The following is a 26,286-nucleotide window of genomic DNA, read 5'->3' on the forward strand; positions in this document are numbered from 1 at the left end:
TTGTATTCGATTTGTTGTATTCATATCAGAACAATACGGATAAAAATATACACAATTACCGTCGCCACCCAACATCGAACAGTCGGACTGGTCGACAGATTCGGGTGACGGCTGACAAATGATCGCAGGCTGTACACAATAACAGTTGTCGTTAGGCGAGCAGCAGCGGGGCGGGCTAAAACCCACGACAAATAAAAAACATATATTAACGTACAAGAGTTGAATACGCAGCGCCGATTTACCCACATGATTTGATTGAAGAGGTCGCTGGCAATGCTGTTGTCTCGCTACGTAAATTCAGTTCTTTACCATGACCATTTACAGAGTTCAGGGAATATATATATTTGCATCTGCACTTAATTTGCATAAAATACAATTTGCCATTTGTGACACCGTGTTGATACATCAACGCCATCATAATGCATTCAAGGAGACGCCACGTCAGACCACTCTGAAGACAGATTTTACGATTTAACAAACTCAAATATTTAACAGCCACAGCCCGGTGAAGCCCTCATCATGAAGTCAGGACAATCTTTTACTACTAATCGCGATATGGCTTCAGTATTGCCATTGTGATGTAAAATTTTAACTCACTCACTCACTTGACCTGTGATACTGATGCAGTAGTTTGATTGGTAGACACGCACCTCTGAACTAAATGAAGCACTTCCGCCATCACGATGAAGAATTGAGATGAAGGTTAAAACATGGTGAAGGTCGCAATGACATGGGTGAGTGTATGATACATGAATTCGCCCGACGTCGAGGATCCACGCTCTGACCCTCTCGGCTCAAACATATTGTCGGATGAAGGAATATTTGACCCCTCTTCGCGACGCCAGGGATTCCAGATCGAGTGGTAAAGCATACCTTTACATAACAGAGACTGTAGATGTTCAAAGGCCTGGTTATTTCGACAAGCCTGGGTTTTCACGTTTACAAATGATGATGTCAGTGTTTGGAGTTGTAACGTGGTTACAGACTATTGTCAGACCTCTCTTACACACAGCAACGTTTCCACATTGTTGGCGGTCAGAACTACAAGGAAAATGGAGGGAGAGAGACTGAGGGTGACGGGTAAACTGAGATTGACGGGTAAACTGAGATTGACGGGTAAACTGAGGGTGACGGGTAAACTGAGGGTGACGGGTAAACTGTGGATGAAGGGTAAACTCTGGGTGACGGGTAAACTGGGTGACGGGTAAACTGAGGGTGACAGCTAAACTGTGGATGAAGGGTAAACTGTGGGTGAAGGGTAAACTGAGATTGACGGGTAAACTGTGGGTGAAGGGTAAACTGAGGGTGACGGGTAAACTGAGGGTGACAGGGTGGTGGTATGGACTTGGTGTGGAAGTTTGAAGTTATTTGATTGGACTGAACAACTAAGAGTGCTTAAGTGAGTGGTATGAGTGTGATGCTCTTTGAACAATATTTAAGTTTTATCACGGCGCAAAGGCTTAATGAGAGGTGAAAAGGTCACAGTCAGGATGAATCTGGATTGGAAACCGCGATCATCGGATCCGGAGACGCCCAAGGGACGCAACTCTACAGTGAACTGTCGCGCTTAGACGATAGGACCATTCTACCCATTTATACTTTTTTATCGGTCGGATAATGCATTCCAAAAACTTTTTAGGTTCTTTGAAAATGATAAAAATGTATAGATACTGATAAAACTTTACCATTGACCAGTTAAGTTTGGTCACACAGGTAATGTATACCACGTTCGCGCCTAGAGCCACACACTTCACCGTACAAGATAGCTAATGTCATTTACAAATAACTTAGGGTCATTTAAGATGAATATCCTCTCATAAATTGATAAAATTCACAGAAATGTCACCGGCCTCGTGCTCAATACCCCTCCCAGCCTGCCCCCTACGTCGGTTCATTCCCTGCTGTGTGTGCTCAACTTTGCCAGTACTTATTGACCGATGTTCAAGCTCCGGCGATGATGTATACCTGGCTAATAGTTTCCTGAAACACTAACCACGGCGTTATCATTGGTGTAATATTAAAAACATAACATTCCCACTATGAAAGTCAATAAAACCCGCCGTTAATTCTCAATACAGATTCGGTGGCAAGGTTGACCTAGGCCCCCTCATATTAATAGACTCGGCCGGTTGTTGGAGCGGTTTTCCACACGACGTATAACGCACGAGTCGGACACGGTTTGCTGCAGTTGAAACTGGTTGTTGATGATTGTTGGTGACCGTCTTCACTCTCACTCAACACGACTTGGGCTGGACGAGTACAATCGATGTAAACAAGTCATGTAGGTCAACCCGTGACCTCATAGCCGGAAGCAGCACGCAGAGGGATTCTCCTCACACAAACATACTGCTTTCCTATCGCCTAGTGTTAGAGTAGGCGCCTGGGTGCGATCCCGTGACGTCACGCGGGAGAATTGTGTCACCGACAATAGACAGGTCGGCTGATTGTCTCAGTTCACTGTAGGCGTCATTCGGAGCCGACCTCCGTCTGATTGATCCGGCGCGATCAGTTTGGCCAAACACAGATAGAGTGAGCGCTTCCCGACTGCGAGTGCAAGCCAGGCCGCGGGACAGTGGTGGCGACACAGCAGTGTGCTTGCTGACAACTAGGTCGCTAGGCCACAGACGAGCCCCAGGTTATAAAAGCTGCTTGACGGACACCCCTAAAGTTATCCAAGCACCGGGTGTCTGATATCAAATCCCGTGACCACAACATCTGCCATAGCACACGGTGTCACATATCTATCAAGGAGTCTTTCATATTCACCTAAACGCCGCCCTGACACCAGGTGTCGGGCATCCAGACACCCATTCAAATCCCAACCTCAACACAACTACTTTTTATTCCAAAATACTGTTTGCGCGTGTATGGGATTGGGGTGTTCAGTCCCTATTACTGTCTGGGCATACAACTTCTTTCTCTGTGTACTGGTATTTGTTGACGGTATCTAGAAGTCAGTAACAAATACACTACCGTTGTGTCTGAACTTACATTAAAACTCCCTGATTAGAATAGACTCGCTGGCGGGTCCAGAGAGAGGTTCCCAGCCACACCCTTCTCCAGAGAGGTTGCACGCCAACCCATCTTGCATATATTCACTCCGAGACTTGGGTCAAGTGCGCTCCCTCCCCTCACCCCAAACCTATTTCAAAATCATGAATCCCCTTTATAAATTCATAATATAAAACAAAAAGTTATCTTTCAAAACGATTCAATATTTGTGACACCGAACAAGGACGGCGGAAGGGGGTGTGTTCCAGGCATCCTATAGCCCTGTCTTCATCCCAGGTGGTGTTCCGTGGCTTCAGCACGCGGGCCATGCAAGTGCGTCACTCATCCACCGCAACCACCTTCCCTCCGGAGGGGATGTTTCTGAGTCGTAATATCAGCCCTACGTCACAGTGCCTGCAGTAATGTGGCATTTCAGCCCGGCTCCCGGTCTACCTGCTACATGTGAAATACATTTACACAAACTTGCGCTCGGTTTAATATGACTCATCATACCGCGAAGGTAGTCGGGTTTTTAGACTGTAATTACCCAATTTCCGACAGAAATGAAAGTGTCATTAGATAAACTCCCGCCCCCTCCCCCTGTCCCCCTCCACGTGCTATATGCACTATTCCAGTTTGCATTGACGTATATACTCCACTAGACAAATTTGCCTCACCAGTAAAATAAATCAGCCTTTTGACAGTCAGTCAATTGTTTTTATATTCAAGTGAGAGAGTCGGGTCATTATCGTTCCTGCTTCGCTAATTACTTACTTTATTAGCCTAGGGAGTAATGTAATCAACGAGGAACTGCCAAATGACATTTTTTGCGAAAAAATCAATTCGTCTGTCTGGTTTCTAGAATATGTCCAGTCCATTCTCAGAATTAATCTGCGAGGTGAACTTGTGTAATTCCGAACGCGAGACTGTCTGAGGCGCGAGTTTCTCAATAGACGGTGTCAGTTGTGTCAGCCGCCGAATGAGGCTCACTGTGGCCGATAAGCGAGTGAAGGTAGTCGTTATGAGTACAGTATATACACGGCTGACAGATCAGTGTTCACTTTGGACTCAACGTCTAATGTACGAGGACTGGTCCTGCCGAGCATCACCGCAGCATAAACAAATCAATAAAATTCAGCATAACACGCTTGGCTGGGTATTTGGTGTAACCGAGTTCGGAGGCAGTTAACGAACTGAGCAGAGCCGGTGACATTGCTGCTGAAGACGAGGTTGACGCGCATCATTAAGTGCATGCTTTCAAGTCTTTCGGAACTCATTGAAAATAAACAAAATACAAGCTTTTTAGTTCAATATTTCCCCCGTTGATAATGTTGGTGATACATTAAAAAATAGAAATTATGAAAAGGGACACATTTGAACAATTTCATTTCGGCAAGGTGAAGTTGATACGTTGGTGACCACTAACGCCATGATATGAGTAGGGATACGCTTCTTCAAGGGTTTGCAATGAGTTTTGGACAAAGATGCTGATTAATCGAATATGTAACGATACATCTTTCATAACATGCCGGTCAGGGGTACATTACTTCCGGTTTAGAGACTACACGTAGCCTCAAACCCGTCGTTGCCATGGTGATGTCATCCGGTACTTCACCATCGTTTTCTATATACGCAAGTATACAAGACTACACCTATATTTTACCCTTGGTAGAACCGGAGACCTTGACTTACACCAGCCAGGGTCAGTCCATAACGTATGACAGGGGTGGGGTTACATGTGTGATATATACTCGTGGTCGACAACAGATGTGGCGTAGAGAAATATAGTACCTTTTGATTTAATCAAATCAAGCGTCAATTTGCTATGATGGCGCCCGAAGGCATCCTATGCTTGGTTGCGACCAGCCTAGCTGCTTGTTCCACTGTTGCGGGTGGAAGCACATACCACTGTTGGTGGAGTAAGACGCGGGATGGGATCCCCTGCCCTGCATATCCCGGTTGCTAGTGGCGCACGCGAGATGTGGGGCGGACTGGCGATATGAGATTCAATACTGATTAATAAATGATACCCCCATAAGCGATAACAGTGGTGCTTGGCGGCCTGCATGGGATAAAGACGTGAATAAGCGTTCTTTGCTGTACCCTCAGATACTCCAGCACAATAACTGGACTTCTAGCATTGTTACACGGACAAAGCCTTTGAAAATTTGAATTTTTTTTTTTCAATTAGCTTAATTGTCAATAAAAGCAGATAGATCACTTGTCAGTTCAAATTTAACAACAGCTTGATACTCGAGATAAAAAATAACATTAAACAGCTTTTACGAATCAATGAATATCTAACGTTCCTGTCATGATAGGTTAACGTGTGTAAAGGGTGTGAATAAACCACCGCCAGGGGTCGTGTTGGAGTAAGAGTTGGTGTTAGTTGCCAGGTAAACAGTACAGAAACAGCAGCTAGACTTCGCTCGCAGGAATGATAATACATGTTGGTAACACGATTGATAGCGATGTGGGTACTTGAGTTTGTGTCTTGTTGAGAATCGAACAAATAAATGAAAACTAACAGCCACAGCCATTTTGTCAGATTTTGCATTCAAGTTTTTTCTTGATAACAAATGGCAAATACATTTACACCAACCCCGACGAGGTACTTTGGTGTTTTAAACAAATGTCCGTAAACCTGTAACATATAGAACACTTCCACTTCGTTAGTTGGAATATATATTTATACTTGACATCACGCATTTCACCCAAACCTTGTGTATTTAAAGGCATTTGTAAGAGGTATGCAGATTTACGCGTCAAAAGGAAATCGACTGGATTGTGAACGTCATCATCATGTCGTTGAGGTTGTCGGAACAGAACTTCATGTAACCACAAGTCATGTAGACTGTTTTATGTCAACAATTCCATTAATGTCGATTTGGAAATAATCTCAACTTGAGATTCGACACTATTCAACATGATGACAGTTACCGTTAAAATAAATACTCACTACATTAAAACCTAGTGAGTGTTACAAGGGAAACGTCCCGCTAACACTGTCAGCAGCGGCCGTCCCGAGCCTAATGTAGGGTCCTGACAAGTATACTCTCCCCGTTACAACACGAAAGGGCCTGGGTAGAGTTGTTGATAACAGGCCTGTTTGAAATTGGCGTGACATATTTATAGCTTTCGTGTGATTTGATATTGATATTTCGTGGATCCCTGCTTACATCGCTTGACTGAACCTGATTGAAATGTCAAGGTTCAATTCGATAGGTTTTGATATACGGCCGCAAATATCTCAAATCGATCGAGGATAAGCACGATGGATTGCCATATTAGTGTTTGACTGGGAAAAGAGTGCTAGTTCACATTCATTTTCAATCTCAACAAGACATAAGGATGCAATAAGTCAATATATTCATCAAATACAAAAATAATTTGATTAAACCAATCTAAAATGTATGTCATCTATTTGAGCTACTGATTCCGGACCGCCCGTCCAAGGTATTAGCGTCCTCGAGATACTATTTGCTACAAAACTAGTTCACTGTGAAGCACAGATGTCCGCGCCAAGAACTAACCTCGGCAGAATGACTTGGAGTAAGTAAATCCAATATGGCGTCATCCGCCATCTTGAGATCGTCAGCAGTGTCTGTTACCATGGTTACCGAGCTATGGTCCCTGAAAACCTCGGAAATACACAGAAGCGGGTTCAGATGATGTCCGAACTATAGTTCATGCAGTAAGTCCTGCGACGCCATAACACCATGCACGTGAATGCGTCCGTCACGTGTCCAAGTATCACTTCTCAAAAGAGCGACATCACTAGTCCTTGTCACTCTGCGTCCTGCGTTGCTGAGGATGTACGTAGCACAAGATGCCATACTCCCTAGACTATCCACAATATCCGAGACCCGCTCACGCCGCCCGTCAGGCCAGCGAAGCGGAGAAAGACACACACGAGGTAGATAATGATGATGGCCGTGTACTCAACACAGGGGGTGTCATGTACGATCGTCCAGCGTTACACAATGCGTCCTCCCAACAAGGTTTGCGTATGATGAAAACATCACATTCAACGCCATCGTGCCAAGTCGCTAAGTCACGTCAGCACTCAAGATTCACAATCGTGGCTGATTTTTGCAATCACAAATAGTGAATTCCGTGTATGTACATATACACATTGTGGAACGACTGGCGGTATTTGCACTGGAACAAATCCTTCCACACACACTTCTATGTGTCAAATATACAGATCCTGTTCCCGGCAAGGTGGTATCATTGCTTACCCAGAATTTCGTCAAGCAAATTAAAATTGTCACCTTGCACTATGCTATCAAAGAAATCTGGGCTTGTATTGTGAGCATTGTCTAAATAGTTCATGAAATCGTCCTGCGTGGACCCCGTGGCGGGATAACCAGATTGTCCTTGGGTAGCACTTGTTGGAACACCCCCTGACGGCACGGCACCTGACATCACTGACGACGACATGTTATAGGCGGCAGTGGTCTGGGAGTTGGGGGCAGCGCCTGGCCTCATCGTGACTCTCTGGGCCATCTGCTGTTGCATCATCACCTGGCTGCCATTTTGCATCATGGCCGCCTGACTGGGCGGCATGGAGTTCATCTGTGGCCTCTGCTGTTGCTGTTGCTGTTGCTGTTGTTGTTGCATCATGCCAGTTTGGCTTGGGCCACCACTGTTTGGATAGGGTCCGTACTGCATCATGCCTGACGCAGACATAGCAGCTGCCTGAGTCATCGTCGCCTGTCCCGGATGTCTTGTTCCAGGCATCATCGGCCGCGGCCACTCTGCACTTCTTGGCTGGGAAATATTTAGGCCATCAGGCCCCACATTCACATTCGGAGGTCTCTGATTGCGCATTATTGCACTGGTATACGTTGATGTTGACTGTGACCTTGGGGCGGCCTGGGGAGGAGTGGGTCCATTGCCTGCCTGGTACTGGGGTCGCTGCATCTGCTGGCCCATCGGTCCAGGACGAGCAGGTGCCCCTCCTCCTCCCGCCACTGTGCTGGACTGCATGGACTGTATGGCAGACAGGTGAGCAGCCTGCATCATGCCATTCTGAGTCTGAGAAGATGTCACTTCACTCTTAACTGCACCATATGCAGTTTGATTCACCATGTTTTGCATCGTTCTCAGGGGATTAGGGCCCCCTCCCGCAGAAGTGCTGCCGAACTGACCACTAGCATTTGGATGCATGTGAGGTGTCGACACAGGGGGAACCTTATACTCTGGAGGAGGGCGATTCATGTACTGGGCTGGCATCTGCCCAGCTGACTGAGATTGCTGCTGCTCAATGAGGTGCAGCCTCTGTTCACGCATCTTCTCCATCTGCTGCATGTTCATCTGTTCACTCATCATCTGCGGCTGTTGCTGCTGGCTCTGCGGCGGGTGCGGCGGCGTCATCATGAAGGATTGCTGCTGTGTTAGTGAGATCTGTTGTGGTGGCTGTTGCATCTGTAGCTGCTGCGTCTGCGACAACTGCATGTGATGCTGACCATGTGACACTTGCATGTGCTGCGTTTGCGTAATCTGCATCTGCGGGTTGGGCGATTGGTTAAAATGAGTTCGCACCTGGTTCTGAAGTTGCTGAAGGGAGGACGGTTGCTGCTGCTGTTGCCCATTGCCGTGGTCCGAGAAATGTGTCAACGGTTTGGTTCCCCCATACGTCAGCATCTCCTTGTTCTGTATATGTTGCGGATACTGTGATGACTGAGCATCTGGCATATGTGACTGTGGAGGAAAGGGGAAGTTCGCAGCCTGTTGGGACTGTCCCTGCTGTTGCTGTTGCTGTGGCAAGGGAGAGTACCCCTGATGCTGCTGGAAATTCACATAGCCATTACCCCTTTGGTAGTTAGGGTCACTGTAAGGGTCAATAGATGGCGATTTCATTGGGTAACCTGGACTGTGAGACTGGTTCTGGTGATGGGCTGCCATTTGTTTGAGGGTCTCAGCAGCGGGCCCAGTGCCCTCAGACATGCTAGACATAGATGGATTCCTCATAGGAGGAGGAACAACACTATTTGATTCATACATATTCAAACCACTTCCCGGCTCGGGGAAGGGTTTTGACAGACCTGGAGACTGAATAGTAGGACCGAACATATCAGTCTGTGATTCACATTGTACCTTCACATTGTCATATATCTCATCAAATTTATCAAGTTCCTTTATTATATCTGGAGGTATTTCACCCTCCTCTTTCTCCAAAGTGTCGAGGATGTTCTGAAGCTCCTCTACATCGCCAACGTCAAAGATTCTATCCTGTGAAGCCTGTGCTGACTGATTGTCAGTATGACTATGTCCGTGAGTATCTTCAGGGGGCTCCTGTTTACACTCAACGCTTGTGTGGATACTACTGACACTGGGTTTGGGGGAGTCAGCCGCCGAACTATAAGTCTTGGTACTGACTGTCACGTTTGTGTGGATTGTCTGAGTATTCTCTGGTCGGGATTTGATCTGTTGGACAATCTTCACCGACAAATGAGGCAGTTGGTTGTTGTCAATACACGAATTTCCTCCCACACTACTCTTGTTCACAGGAGATTCCTGTTCGTCAAAGTTGTATGCGCTCTCCGCGGGGTTAGGCTCGGAAGCGGTGCCGTCGATTTTCTGCTTGAGTTTTTTCTGAAACAGACGAAAAAACACTTTGACATATAGTTGAAAACAATACGATTGGGCGAGAAGATTAGAGTACACAATAACTCATCTCATTTCGTCTCTATGTCAATAAATCTGCAAGGCACTAACAGTTAAAAGCGACCACTTCTCATGAATAAGCAAGCACCAACCACGTTTCAGAGAAGAGCCGATATTAACGAAGACCGGCCTGCTTAGTCTGAAATCGTTCAATAAAATTGCTAATCAGAGTGAAGTCCCTCTCGGCTGACGCGAGCAGTCGGGGGACAATGGCTTATAATAGGGGACAGAGTGATCGCTCTTCCCCAACCAAGGTACACGGTGTCGACGAAGAAATTACTGCAATTTATCACAGCTCCCGCTAGAACTAATCTTGAAATGTACACTCGCGAGTTAATACTATAATTGACAATCTCTAGTATCATATTTTCTAGACTGCAAATAAAAGCTACAAATACTCCCTTCTTTTGATAAGAAGAGGCAGAGATACTGAGTGCGAAAACCCCCGACGACATAAACAGTCTTGACGCAGATAAAAACAGATTATTCTCGATTAACTGCAAAGCAATATTTATAAATACACTAAATCGTAACTGCTGTGCGACTAAAAACGTATCTTAAATGACAGTTCGTTGGATAACACTCATCGCATAAAAGAAGTTAAAATAAAACAGACTAAATATGGTGCTAATATACAGCTATTGTGCGATGAACACGACATATCAATCAGGTTTTCTATGTGCAAAAGGTATGCGCAGGGAGAATGATGTATTACGATAATAAATTCCCGTCTCTTATCAACGTATGAAAGATAATTCTCAAATAGCATGTGTAGAAGAAAAATCGGGCTTAGAACACCCACCGAAAGCTTGTGTCAACACAGCACCAGATCAACGCGAAATTAACTTCCAATCTTTTAAAAACAGAAAATACGTTAATTGTCGTTGAAATTACACCAGGGCGTGAGTGAGGTTTGACGCAACTTTCAGCAATGTTCCATCAAGTTGGGGTACATGCGGTTCAACGTAGCTTCTATATTAAGGTGAGTGAGTGAGCTGAGTTAAACAGGACGATAGCGAGTGTGAGTTAGTTGTTTGTTTTTTATTCAAGCCGCACTCAGCAATATCACAGCTATATGACGGCAGTCTGTAAATAATAGAGTCTGTACTAGACAAGTGATTGATATCATGAGCATCGATTCACGCAATTGGGGTACGATGACATGCATCAACCAAGTCAGCGAGCCTGACCACCCGATCCCGTTAGTCCCCTCTTACGACAAGCATAGTCGCCACTTACGACAATCAAGGTTGCTGAAGACCTACTCTAACCCGGATATTCTTGGGTGTGAGTGAGTTGAGTTTAACGTCGACGAAAGCGTGAGTGACGTGAATGAGGTCTAACGTCGCGATCAAGATTAAGGCACTCATATAGCGACATGCATGCATGCACGTGTGTGTGTGTGTGTGTGTGTGTGTGTGTGTGTGTGTGTGTGTGTGTGTGTGTGTGTGTGTGTTTGTACTAATCCAGAAAAATGCCGGATTAATTGTGCTAACCCACTCAGATACCATGCCGCAGTTTAACATGGAAACCCCGACACAGTGTACTGATTGCGTCTCCTTGTCCTCAATGATTCAATGCAGGAAGGGTAACAGCTAATACAAATCATTTCACGTCTCTATTCACCGACATTCCACTCTCCAGGCGGACGCTCTAGCCACTAGACCACGGTCACATTCTCTCAATAAAAATCACCAAAAATAAGCTATATTTCACCCATGTGTGGAATCGACCCGTTCCTTAGATGTGAAGAGCGAACGCTTCAAACACTGGGCCAATCAATCCACCGCCCCCAGTAGTGAACCAAACTCATTCAAAATATGAAGTATCCTATTGTTGGTGACTGTCCTTAGCCCTTAGCTTGAACGGTGGACACATGCCGTATCTAAAAAGTCTTCACAGCTCTCGTGATATATATCAAATATCTGAAAATGGATCTCACTCACTAACAAGTGTATCAACACAAGAACGACTATTTCAGAAAATACTCCCCACGACTTGCTGTGTCTGCGCAACTGCTGAGCATCATTGTAACAGATGTTATATTTGGGATAACACTTCCTTCGAGTCTACAGATTTTAGTACTTCTTTACTTTATCTGTACTTTACTAAGAAAGCGTTATCCCAAATATATCATTTGTTACACTTGACCGCTTTCTAAATGGCATTGTGTGTACATAGCATAATTGTAATGTGGAGTTAGCAAGTGAGTATGGTTTTACGCCGCTTTCAGCAAATCTCCAGCCACATCACGGATTGGGACAGCAAGAAATGTACCCATGTGAAGAATGGAATCTGGGCCTTCGGTGTCTCGAGCTAAATTGTATCAAAGTGCAGTGCACATTAAAACGTCCGCACATTACCTGACACACGCGCCTCCGCCTCGAGCCTGTCACCCTTCCACTTGGATACAATCGCACGTGCGCATTATGCGGTACCAAATAAAACAAGACGTTATTATTCTACAACCTCAGGTGTTGTTTAACCAATCCGTCTGCTCCACTTCAGTCATCATACCCAACCAATCCAACCAAAGCACCCATCATCAAAGATATATCATAACTCCGGACTCTATGAATGTATGCCTACAGTACTCGTAATAAATTATTTACCGCATGTTTATTCAGATCTGCTCTGAAACCCTCCCCACCCCGTTCTTGAAGCTGCGCCTCATCAATGAATAACCAGTCAGCCTGGACCCCACCTGGCACGCTGAGCTATGTAGCTGTCCGAACTGCGAGTTCGTCACATATACATGAATAATCTTTTCCGTTAATAATTAACGTTGCATCTCTGGAAGACGGCCCGTGAGCGGGCTGATCAGTCAATCAAAACTTCGCGGCATCGCCGACACGGCTCTGCTCATATCTGTGTTCAGGAGCGTGACAGACGCCGTCTCTGGTTGTCGTAGAAGCTCCTTGCACCGCAGACCCTATTAATTTCTTCGTTGATATCACCGAGCTGTGTAACCGGCGAATCCTTGAGGTCAGCGTCCTGCGGCAACGTGGAGTGTTGACGAGGAGTTCGCGCAGAGTTTACACAGCTTATTTACAACTACAAAGAGTACAGGTAAGAAAAGGTGACAAGGTGTAATTTCAAACAGATCATTTTTTGAGTGCCCGCTTTAATACCTCGAAATTGGGAGAATTGGTGACAGATTTAGTGCTTTGGTTGTCTATTGAAAATTGCAGCAATATTTAACCACTGAGTAAAAACAACTGGGTGTTTGAACATAACGTCTTTATATCATCGTACATGTTGGGAGTCGACTGCGTTTTGGAGTTCAAAGCGAACGAAACAAACCACAAGGCTACTTTGCCTCACTGTTAAGATTAGGATATTTGATCAACCAACTACGTATGTCTGCGCAACTTTATATACTTTCACAGCCCGCTACCAGTACTGACTGTGTCAACCCGGAGCTTGGAGTATCAAATGTATCATCGTGACCTTCGGTTATGCCAAAAGAGCTTCGTTCTCAATTTGTCATAGCCCATTAACCCAAGAAAAAATATCAATGGCCATTCATTCACAGTGAAGGAAAAAACTTAAAATCCAGCAATTATGGTATCTTGCTTTCCACCGAGTCCAAATATGTCGCGGACCCGTCGCCGGCCTGTACCGAACATGACGAAGATGTACACAACTCGTCCGAGATTCAGCGAGATTTAGATCCAGTTGCGTGAACTCGGCCTTTTGCTGTTTCTATCTTCGTTTAGTTTTCACATTTTTACTTAAAGCGTCACTTTATCAACATTTGCTTCTTTCGAGCGAGATTTATTTGAGTAAATATATTGTTTTTGCTTGATTTATCAGCCGTGGTATTGGTTTTATCCAATGCTGGAGGTTTTCTTGCGCTGGCGGTCTTGAAACGTGAGATGTGTTCAAGACACAATCTGACTTAATGTAAGCAACCATCAAAGGTGTGTTTATTACACACTGGACACGTGTGAATGACTAGTTCTGTATTGTAACCTTTACCCCAAGAACTATGCTTCATACAACCACAATTCGATGTTTCTGTGGTGCGGGAGCATGTTTTGGGAGGAATTTTAATAACGCATTTCTGAATATAACCGTGAGCGAGTGGGGGCTTAATTCGCCGTGAACAGTGATTCAGTCACACCACTGTGTACCAGCTTCTGGGTGGAGGAAAACCCGACGCGAAACTGGTCCCTGAAGTTTCCCACTTTAGTGAAACCCACGGGTAGGGGTGCTAAGAGATCAATGGACATAATCGAGGCGAATCTGGAATTCAAAACCACGATCAACGAATCCTGGCATAACTAAGGGACAGAACTCGACAGTAAAGACTAACCAAGCGCGGGTAACTGTGCCTGACCTTAAATGAGAGATGACGATGCAAAACTGTGAAAACCCGTTTTCGGTATGGTTGTCTTTTTTTAGTTGAGAGGCTAAGTCAGCAAAATTTCAGCTATTTAACGCACGCCTGTAAATAATTGAGCGTGGGCCACGCCTTGGGGTTCGAATCTGATTATCCAACAAAAATGGATTTCCATAACACGAAATTCACGTAGGGTGGGCATATGTTATGGGGCTCCACATGTCATTCTCAGAGGGTGAGTGGCCCCATTACAACCCTACCCCCGAATCCGCCACGGTAAAGATGCAGGCTTTCTTGTTCCAAACAACCCATCGGATTCGTCCTTTCAAATATAATATATTACACGTTATCCCAAACGCTATGCGGCGTTAAACAGCAACAAACAAACCGCCGCCATCTATCTGGAATGTTGCTGAGTGCGGAGTTAACAACAAACAAACCGCCGCCATATAGCTGGAATGTTGCTGAGAGCGGAGTTAACAACACAAACCGCCGCCATCTATCTGGAATGTTGCTGAGTGCGGAATTAAACAACAAACAAACCGCCGCCATATAGCTGGAATGTTGCTGAGAGCGGAGTTAACAACACAAACCGCCGCCATCTAGCTGGAATGTTGCTGAGTGCGGAATTAAACAACAAACAAACCGCCGCCATATAGCTGGAATATTGCTGAGTGCGGAATTAAACAACAAACAAACCGCCGCCATATAGCTGGAATGTTGCGGAGAGCGGAGGTAACAACAAACATACCGCCGCCATATAGCTGGAATGTTGCTGAGTGCGGAATTAAACAACATACAAACCGCCGCCATATAGCTGGAATGTTGCGGAGAGCGGAGTTAACAACAAACATACCGCCGCCATATAGCTGGAATGTTGCCGAGTGCGGAGTTAACAACAAACATACCGCCGCCATATAGCTGGAATGTTGCCGAGTGCGGAGGTAACAACAAACATACCGCCGCCATATAGCTGGAATGTTGCCGAGTGCGGAGGTAACAACAAACATACCGCCGCCATATAGCTGGAATGTTGCCGAGTGCGGAGGTAACAACAAACAAACCGCCGCCATATAGCTGGAATGTTGCTGAGTGCGGAGTTAACAACAAACATACCGCCGCCATATAGCTGGAATGTTGCTGAGTGCGGAGTTAACAACAAACATACCACCGCCATATAGCTGGAATGTTGCTGAGTGCGGAGGTAACAACAAACAGACCGCTGCCATAGAGCTGGAATGTTGCTGAGTGCGGAGTTAACAACAAACATACCGCCGCCATATAGCTGGAATGTTGCTGAGTGCGGAGTTAAACCCCAAAAAACACCATGTAATCCCAGTGGGCAAATGGCCCAGCTTCCTGTCACACCGACGTCCACATCAACAATAACACTTGTAGTGAACGGCTATGCTAAGTCGATAGGAAATCGTATTTGTGCATCAACGAGTATCTCTGTCCAACAAGCAAGTTAACCAAATAAGTTATCACATTAAACGTTTAAAGTTTCATGGAATATACACACTCCTTTACAAAAGCGAATGTAAAGTCAAATGTTTATTTAATCGCCTGATTTATTCACATCTTTGCTCTCACCTCACGCGGTATTAATGTACACCACGGACAGATGGGTCACCTCCACTAAGCGTTTTCCAGACCCAGAAGTAGTTCTTTCTTAAAGCTGATTGTGATATCGGAATTGCGTGACTGAGGGGCGACCAGTACTCAGTATGCTGTGTGTGTGTGTGTGTGTGTGGGGGGGGGGGGGGGGGGGAGAAGAAGGTTCACCTTACACGGCGTCAACTCCATAGATGGGGGGGGGGAGAAGCAGGTCCACTACAATCGAGCTTCGTCACCTAGTGAAAGATTGGTTGGTTCTCATAGCCTAGACTTCCATTGTACCTACTTGTCCGTGCGTGCTTGCTTCAGACAGGCCACCATGCAATTAAAACGTGACGAGTTCACACCGACATCACTTCACAATTCACAATGTAAGCGTCCCTTGCGTGACAATAAATGCATAAAAACGAACGTATGTGTGCATTTAATATTGCCTTTAAACTGAATCACATAAAAGCTTATATCTTCATATTTTCATCCGTAGTCGCTCAGACGTAATTTAAACCACTCTGTAAAACTGATCAGTTGCATCGGGGCTATCGCCATCGTCATCCCCCAAACCATGTTGATCTTGAGTGTTATGGATACACAAAACCACAACTTTTACAGCAAGTAGCCCTCCGCCAGACTGCACAACAAACTTATCTTGTTTAACACATGTAAAGCGTACACTTGACGCTGCAAGTTATCTCAAAACGCGAAACACACGAGCAAGTAACGACCTACTACCAACCAGGCTCTATCATTAGTTTACATATTTAGGCGGAATTTGATTCCACTATTACTGAGACAGCGTGCTTTGTTTTCTGTGCTGAAGAGGAAACCTGGGCAGCAACAAGTGGGTTGCATCGGGGTCAGAAGCTGGGGGGAGGCTGGGGCACACACACAAGCGACGCTCCACACACCGCGGCGAGGAAGTGAACTCACTAAGGGGTCCTCAGCTCTCGGTACAACCGAGACACTTCCGTAATTAGCCCCCTGCCTGCTTGATACTTTTACACAGAGATTGCGCCATGCATCGTACAGGCTTTTAGATGTGTCAAAAAGCTTACTGATGTGTTTCATAATTTTTCATTATATCTCACGAACAGGTGCTTATGGATATTCGTAAGTGATAAACTATTAAATATAGAATCAAGAACGTTCAAATAATCACATTTTCTCTTAAATTTCAAATAACTTTTTTTTGAGGAACAACAAAGTCACGGGTATACATACACGGTGAGGTGAAATGGGGTTTAACGCCGCGTCCAAAATTATTGCATTAATATAGCAACGTGCATGCACGTGTGTGTGTGGCTGCTTGTACTAGTAGGGACTTCTGTCGATTTTATAGTGCTAGTCCACTGAGATGCCATGCCGCAGTTTAACACTAAGACACAGTTTACTGACCCCGAGCCGACCAGTCATTGTTTTGGCCCCTAATGCCGAGCGCCATGCAGGGTAACAACAAGTACAATCTTTTACCAACGTCTTTTGGTATGACGCGGCCGGGGATCGAACCCCGGACCTTCCGCTCTCCGGGCGGGCGTTCTACCACTAGACCACGGAGGCGGTCCCGTAGAGCAGTGGCGTGAGACATCCGGGTATGGTTTCACACGTCACATATTGCACATTATTATTACGTGCGCTCGTGTTACGTAAATAAGGAGATATACATTGCTTTTATATCCGCACACAACGTTCAGTAAAGTAATGAAAGGGTAGAGTTGATCGAACCCCGGATCTTCCGCTCCCCAAACGGACGCTCTACCACTAGGGTCGGCAAATGGACATGGGATGCGGTCGAGCATCAAGATAATAAACCATTATTTAAACAGACAAAAAGTACACGCATGTCTGTCATCCCCAACTTCCTAATGAATTTTACATTTATCAATATTGACGTTCATTTTTATATCGAAATCAGGAAATAGCACAGCGTACGGCAACGTGGTATTCAAGTACGGCGTTCCGTATCACGGGTACTCAAGTATCTGAACCAGACTCTGTTGAACTCCGCGCAGCGCCATACCCAATGTTTGTTTTGTGTGATAACGAGCCGATCATATGCTGGATGAACATGTAGGGCTACTGCAACAACAAGAACAGTGCGCTTACACAAGATGTGGAGGGCATACGCTACAGGTAAGTAGAGTCGCAGACGACAGATTTCTCCATACCTGGAGATGCCATTACCCGGAATAAATACCTGGTACCTAACACACCAAGTCTTCACAATCCCTTCGTTGCTTAACACCGCACTCAGCAATATTCCAGCTATATGACGGCGGTCTGTAAACAATTGAGTCTGGACCAGACAATCAAGTGACCGACATCGTGAGCATCGATTGGGATGCGATGACATGCATCAATCAAGTCACCTAAGTCAGCGAGCCTGGCCACCCGATTCCGTTAGTTGCCTCTTACCACAAGCATAGTCGCCTTTTACGGCAAACATGGGTTGCTGAAGACCTATTCTATCCGGATCTTCACGGGTAAGATAGACGTTGATCTAATGGGTAACCAACATATCCATGTCATTCCCTTCAATATGACAACCCGTCGTTTGGATGTTGACTTTAAAACGTAACCTAAAATATCCAAGTCTTTAAATATCAACATGGACGTTGACTTCACGGGACCTCTCAATATGACCACACACCGCTACATCAATACCAACATGGACGCTGACTTTAAGTGGTGTTCGTCGAATAAGAACGTTCAAATAATTAGATTTTCTCTTAAATTTCAAATAACTGTCTCGTGAGGAACAACGAATACATGCGAGCACTCAGATGAGATGAGGTGAAATAGGGTTTAACGTCGCGTCCAAAATTCTTGCACTTGCGACATACGAAGTCTTCACAGACTCTCAATATGACAACACACGGCTACGTCAATATCAACATGGACGCTGACTTTAAAGTTGTGTTCGTCGAATTAAAGAACGTTCAAATAATGAGACAACTTTAAAGTGGTGTTCGTCGACATGTACATGAGAACCTGCCCATATCAGGCGGATATCGTTTATTTACAGTTGTATTTACATATCATCTAAACCATTCTTTTATAGATGTAGGGCGGTCGTAAGCCTTGTGGTTAAAGTGTTCGCTCGTCTCACCGAAGACCTGGGGTTGATTCCCGACATGGATACAGTGTGTGAAGCCCATTTCTGGTGTCCCCTGTCGTGATATTGTGGGATATTGCTACAAGCAGCGTAAAACAATACTCATTCACTCATTCATTCATTCTTATAGATGTAGAGTTGTCTAGGGCTGAACTCACGGAGCTGTTCTCGAGACCACATACGTTACAACTTATAGTTTGTCTCAACACTGTATCTTCTAATTTGTATAACCTGTTCTCATTCCCAACAGAAAATTTTGTGAACAAATTCAGAGGGAGTAGGCTCGGTCAAAATGCCAGTCGTTGAAAGTTTGGTTCAAATCAAACACCACTCTCCTTACCTGCTAACTCAGTGCTGATAACCTTGACCTCGTAATAGATTACATACCATAATTACATAAAGCTTGTTTTGTTTGTTTGTTGTTTAACGCCGCACTCAGCAATATTCCAGCTATATGACGGCGGTCTGTAAGTAATCGAGTCTGGACCAGACGATCCAGTGATTGACATCATGAGCATCGACCAACGCAATTGGGACACGATGACATGCATCAACCAAGTCAGCGAGCCTTACCAACCGATCCCGTCGCTAAAGACCTATACCATGAAGACACTTCGTCAATTTCATACAAGATACAAACTACACATCCAGTCGGACATAGTACATAGACCTTAGACAATGAACCCTCATCTCCTCTTAATCAAATATATTTTAAAAAACCGTCTATCTTAACTGCCGAAGTATGTGTTTTGCCTTTTTATTTTTGATGCCGCCTTTATTACCGGATCGTTGTGCTAAGTCAGCGTTAATGACTCAATTTTCACTGCAACCCATAGCCCTTGGAACCCTGCGGCTAACTCGTATCAGTCCCGTTTTCAAACCTGTCCAAGGATATCTATTGATCTGAAATAATGGCGTCAACAAAGTGTCTTATATATCGCTCGAGAAAAGAGCTAAGAGTAATATTTTATGACAGCCTTGAGACGATTGCTTCAGCGTGCATTGATCTAGGCGGGTTTACTCAATTAACCCTGAATAACTGTCATTTGGATGAGTAGAACTAAACCTGGTGTAAAGCAAGCCATGCCATGAGTCAATAGCGTGATTATTGTCGGTACCTGCGCTGACGATGTCACGGCAACATTGTTGGGAATGCGACGGGACTTCCGGTGAAGTTTTTGTCACGAAGACTCCCATTACAAAAACCATTGATTCAGAGCTAATGTCCAAAAACACCTTTCGATCACCTAATACGATAAGTTACATTCCGGTAAGACGTTTCAGGTCACTTGACTTCCCATTGGAACGTTGTTGTTTTTTCACTCCACAATTAAATGCAGGTGGTTGTTTAAATTAACAGTGTATCAAGATAACGACTGCAATCTCGCGAATTAACCATTCAAACCTGTTCTTGTGTGTGTGTGTGTGTGTGTGTGTGTGTGGGGGGGGGGGGGGGGGGGGCGGCGGTCAAGGTTGTTTAAGGCGCCACTATTCGCCCCAATTGCCCTTCACAGAAAGATATTATACCTCTATATCCTTTACAGCAATATACTAAACCTATCTATCCTTTACAGCAAGATGGAACTTCATCAGAGATCCTTTACAGCAAGATATTAAACCTCTATATCCTTTACAGCAAGATGGAACTTCAGAGATCCTTTACAGCAATATATCAAACCTCTATATCTTTTACAGCAGGATTCAACTTTCCCTAAGATCCTTTAAAGGGTGGTATACAACCTCAATATCCTTTAGATCCTTTACAAGGTGGTATGCAACCTCAATATCCTTTTGATCCTTTACAGGGTGGTATACAACCTCAATATCCTTTTGATCCTTTACAGGGTGGTATACAACCTCAATATCCTTTACAGCATAAAAAACAAGACACTAGTCAATATGAATAGACTGACACTTGTTTTCTTATTTCAACACATGGCAAATATTGAGCAGTCCAAATGCTTGTATCATTAAAACATGCATAGACAATATCACTGTTACTGAAATAAGCTGAACAAGAAGTATATTTAGCTAGTCCACACCACCCACCCAGACAAGCACTGATATGGGGGCACAGGTTTAAATAAACCTCCCATGCAGGTGTAAATTGATGGGTAACCCTGTTGGTGTTGGTCATGTGAATTGTGTTTGAGGCAAGGTCATAATAATATGCACTCAACATACAATAACCTTCGTGCACTCCTATACATCCACACATTCCCTGCTACTGAACATAGAGGTCCCACTACACAATTCATGCCTCACAAACCACAAAAAAACATTCTCACACAATAAGACATTCTCACACAACAAAACATTCTCACATTATAATATCCTCACACAGCACTATGATATTACACAATATAATATCCTCACATAACATTATATCCTCAAACATAAAAGTCTCACCCAACAGCCATTACTACATAACATTGTCACACTGTACAATGTCCTCACTACATAACATTGTCACACTGTACAATGTCCTCACTACATAACATTGTCACACAATACAATTTCCACGCTCTACATAACATTGTCACACTGTACAATTTCCACACTCTACATAACATTGTCACACAATACAATTTCCACGCTCTACATAACATTGTCACACTGTACAATTTCCACACTCTACATAACATTGTCACACTGTACAATGTTCTCACTACATAACATTGTCACACTATACAAAGTCCTCACCACAAAACATTGTCACACAATACAATTTCCACACTCTACATAACATTGTCACACTGTACAATGTCCTCGATTACATAACATTGTCACACTGTACAATGTCCTCACTGCATAACATTGTTACACTGTACAATGTCCTCACTACATAACATTGTCACACTGTACAAAGTCCTCACCACATAACATTGTCACACAATACAATTTCCACACTCTACATAACATTGTCACACTGTACAATGTCCTCACTACATAACATTATCACACTGTACAATGTCCTCACTACATAACATTGTCACACAAAACAATGCCCTCACTACATAACATTGTCACACTGTACAATGTCCTCACTACATAACTTTGTCACACTGTACAATGTCCACACTCTACATAACATTGTCACACTGTACAATGTCCTCACTACATAACATTGTCACACTGTACAATGTCATCACTACATAACATTGTCACACGGTACAATGTCCTCACTACATAACTTTGTCACACTGTACAATGTACTCACTACATAACATTGTCACACTACACAAAGTCCTCACCACATAACATTGTCACACAATACAATTTCCACACTCTACATAACATTGTCACACAATACAATTTCCACACTCTACATAACATTGTCACACTGTACAATGTCCTCACTACATAACATTGTCATACTGTACAATGTCCACACTCTACATAACATTGTCACACTGTACAATGTCCTCACTACATAACATTGTCACACTGTACAATGTCCACACTCTACATAACATTGTCACACTGTACAATGTCCTCACTACATAACTTTGTCACACTGTACAATGTACTCACTACATAACTTTGTCACACTACACAAAGTCCTCACCACATAACATTGTCACACAATACAATTTCCACACTCTACATAACATTGTCACACTGTACAATGTCCTCACTACATAACATTATCACACTGTACAATGTCCTCACTAAATAACATTGTCACACTGTACAAAGTCCTCACTACATAACATTGTCACACTATACAGTGTCCTCACTACATAACATTGTCACACTGTACAATGTCCTCACTACATAACATTGTCACACTACACAAAGTCCTCACTACATAACATTGTCACACTGCACCATGTCCTCACTACATAACATTGTCACAGTGTACAATTTCCACACTCTACATAACCTTGTCACACTGTACAATTTCCACACTCTACATAACATTGTCACACTGTACAATTTCCACACTCTACATAACATTGTCACACTACACAAAGTCCTCACCACATAACATTGTCACACAATACAATTTCCACACTCTACATAACATTGTCACACTGTACAATGTCCTCACTACATAACATTGTCACACTGTACAATGTCCTCACTACATAACATTGTCACACTGTACTATGTCCTCACACTACACCTCATCACATTAAATAATTGGGTCTATGTACATATTATCAAACACTGGCTTTTCTGGTCCATACTCAATTTCTTACAGGCTGCAGACTTATAGCTGGAATTTGCAAAGTACGGCTTCAAACAAAGAATATCATCACACATCACAATTCCATCACTTGAGGGTGTCAACACACAACACAATGTCATAACAGCATCACAACATTCTCGCACAACATCACATCATCACACATTGTCATCACACAACATCCTCACATTACATGAGCACACAACATATCATCACAACCCCATTTGGACCGCCTCCGGGGTCTAGCGGTAGAGCGTCTGCCTGGAGAGCGGAAGGTCCGAGGTTCGATCCCCAGCCGTGTCATACCAAAAGACATTAAAAGGTGGTACTTGTTGTTACCCTGTCTGGCGCTCGGCATTAAGGGGTTAAAGCAAGGACTGGTCGGATCGGAGTCAGTATACTGTGTCTGAGTGGGGTATTCATGTTAAACTGCGACATGGTATCTCAGTGAGCTAGCACTATAAATCGGCATCAGTCCGGACTAGAACAAGCAGCCACACACACACACATACATGCACGTCGCTACATAAGTGCAATACTCTTGGACGCGACTTTAAACCCGATTTCACCTCACCACAACCCCATTTCATAATATCCACTCTATATACAGCCTACACCCTTCAAAACATCCACACACCTCAGCAACTATGAACACACTTAACACCGCAAACCACGATTTCAACACACTTAACACCGCAAACCACGATTTCAACACACTTCACAATAAACATGGGTCACTACAACTTTTGCTGATGTACAGATAACGTAGATATGTACAGAGTGAAGCTTCATTGGCGGTTTTCCTTATGTACTGTGGCAAATAGACCAGATGGTCAGCTAAGTGAGATCACCGTGACATTTAAATCCATGTAGGTGGGTTATTATCATTAATGAATCATTAAAAATCGGTTGCAGTAAATGGCAAGTCTAGCACAGGACATATTCCAACAGTGTCAAACTGTTAGCATTGATACCGACCCGTGAAGATCCGGGGCAGAATAGGTCTTCACAAACCCATGCTTGCCATAAGGGGTGACTAACGGGATCGGGTGGTCAGGCTCGCTGATTTGGTTGATGCATGTCATCGTATCCCTTATGCGTGGATCGATGCTCATGTCAATCACTGGATTGTCTGGCCCAGATTCGATTATATACAGACCACAGTCATATAGCTGAGTGCAGCGTTAAACAACAAACAAACAAAGCATTAATACCATCCATGATAATCCGTCATTATCCTCTTAATACAAAACAGACTCCGCATAAATGAAACTTAATCCATCAAGGCATCCCTCCACAAAGAGGTTAAGGCTACAATCCTATGTCTATGTTGAAGTAGGGAGTTAGATCACCTTAGCGCTAAGATCGTTTTATGGGAAGGTGCAAGGTCAACAATTAAATGATAAGGGCGATTGCTTAGTTTTGTAAGCCTGTCTCCACTGCTAGGCACTTACAGATCTCTTGTCACATTCAGGAAGTGACTGCAAACTCTGAAAGGTCACTGAAGTATTATGAAGACCTGTATGAAGTCTATCAACAACAAACACCTCATCACCAACATTCACCAATACGAGAGTCTGGGCGGAACCCTATTGACAAAGTAAATATCGTATATACACCTTTTGAAATCGGTCGCATTGCAAGCTGGGAAAGGCTGAGACAGAAACTTGTCCGTGGGATGATCGTCCACAATCTAAGGGGTTGGGAACAACGGGCAATAACAACCACCCCGGACCGCCTAATAATGGCAGCCTCAGCCCCCAGTGTGGCCAATCACGGGTATAAGTATTATGTACAGTGCATTGAGCAAGCGATTTTCCCAGCCTAGTTGAGTCAGAGCAGTCGACATTCAGCGTAATATCTTTGTTGTTTATGTGTAGCCGCTCGCTCGGCTAGCGTGGGAATGCGTCGAGCTAGTCTCACTACACCGATCTCACTCGTCAGTGATTTTACGGTGAGCGCTCAAACTTTGAAACGGGCATGGGAAGGTCGAGGCGGGCACATCGGATGAAAATGTAAATAAACGCGCATGGATACAGGTTAGCACAGGACCGATCTAATGTACACAGTCGAGACTCGACACACATTATTTTGGTGGTATGCTTGCTGGCGTGAGGACCGGAGATGGGGGGAGGTGGGGAGCGCAGGTTGTTTTCACCCTCCCACTGGCATGCCCCCATGTACCGCACAGCGTCCACTTTACCTACAGCTACTGCCTTCCGGTAAAAACAAAACTTACCGTCACTACAAGGTTGCGGTGGTCTCCTTGAGTGGAGCTGTCTTGTTTGACTTTGGATTGTTTCGCTGCCTTCTTGGCCTTACTTTCCAACCAGCGGTGGTGCAAGAGTTGTGTTTGCTGGCGATGTTCCTCATAAAGTCCGGAGTATCCCTCGTTGAAACGCCGGTGTCGCCCCAGCTGGTGTTGCCGATAGTGTTCTAGACGCCTACGGAGACGATCTACGACATCTCGTCTTTTGGGGGCCGAGTAATCCCCCATGCCTCCCTGTGACTGCTCAGTGGGGTAGTCGCGGCCAGTCTGACGGGCGCAGGATCACTAGTTAAACTCGGTCGATCCCAGTGAACAGGACAATGGAAGTCACGACATGAACGCCGAGTCCTCTCCCCTGCCCTCATATACTCCTGGTCCTTTGGGGAGGGGGTATTGCACAGTGTCACCACTGTCAGAGTCTCACAGCACAGCTCGGGTAGACTGGTGTCCCACATACAACTCACAACAACATTGAAGCCTCGATACAATGCTTACACTAAGCAGAATGATATTTCACGACACGCTTACTGATGCGGGGCGAGTCCAAGTGAGTGGTGAGGGGTGATAGGTTGTTGGGAGTTCCTGACTCCACTGCAGTTGTTCTATCAGATTTCTCAGAGCAAATCTCGGGTCGCTCTGATCAAATTTATTCTGTTCAGTCAGTGATCGCGTGTTGACTTCAACTCCAGTGTGTTTTCACTCCTATGGGGCTGTGAAAATATCCCTGAAGACGCGGATTTCGTGTTACAACCTCGACAAAGTGGTAATTGGGCCAAGCCTATCATGGCTTGATAACTGACTAAGCTATTCTCAGGGTAGGATGTCGATGTAATGTCACAGAAGAATAGCTTGCCTGAGGGGCCATATCGGCAAGTTAGGCCGCGCAGTAACGGGGGGGAGGGGTGATGGGTAACAGGAAGAGGTGCATGTAACGGGGGAGGGACAATAGCAAACTGTTGTCTCTGTCACCTCGGTCGAGATGAGACTCGAGCATGCGCGAGCGTCACTCACGAGCTTGGCTTGTACGCGCCAAAATCCACCAGACACTGCGGCCGGTGAGCAGACGACGGTAATAGCAGACGATACGGGGA

General features: G+C 44.6%; 1 protein-coding gene across 1 annotated transcript; it reads right to left on the bottom strand.

Moving 5' to 3' along the window:
* On the bottom strand, positions 1 to 26,003 carry LOC124110462 (neurogenic protein mastermind-like). The gene is made up of 2 exons (XM_046469840.2): positions 25,166 to 26,003; positions 1 to 9,591 (listed from the first exon to the last, which is right to left on the bottom strand). The coding sequence occupies exons 1-2, from the start codon at positions 25,421 to 25,423 to the stop codon at positions 7,222 to 7,224; spliced, it is 2,628 nt and encodes an 875-aa protein (XP_046325796.1). The 5' UTR covers positions 25,424 to 26,003; the 3' UTR covers positions 1 to 7,221.
* Positions 26,004 to 26,286: the final 283 nt, after the last annotated feature.

Source organism: Haliotis rufescens, unplaced genomic scaffold (genome assembly GCF_023055435.1).
Source record: "Haliotis rufescens isolate VD_foot unplaced genomic scaffold, xgHalRufe1.0.p SCAF_7, whole genome shotgun sequence".
Classification (NCBI taxonomy): domain Eukaryota; kingdom Metazoa; phylum Mollusca; class Gastropoda; order Lepetellida; family Haliotidae; genus Haliotis; species Haliotis rufescens.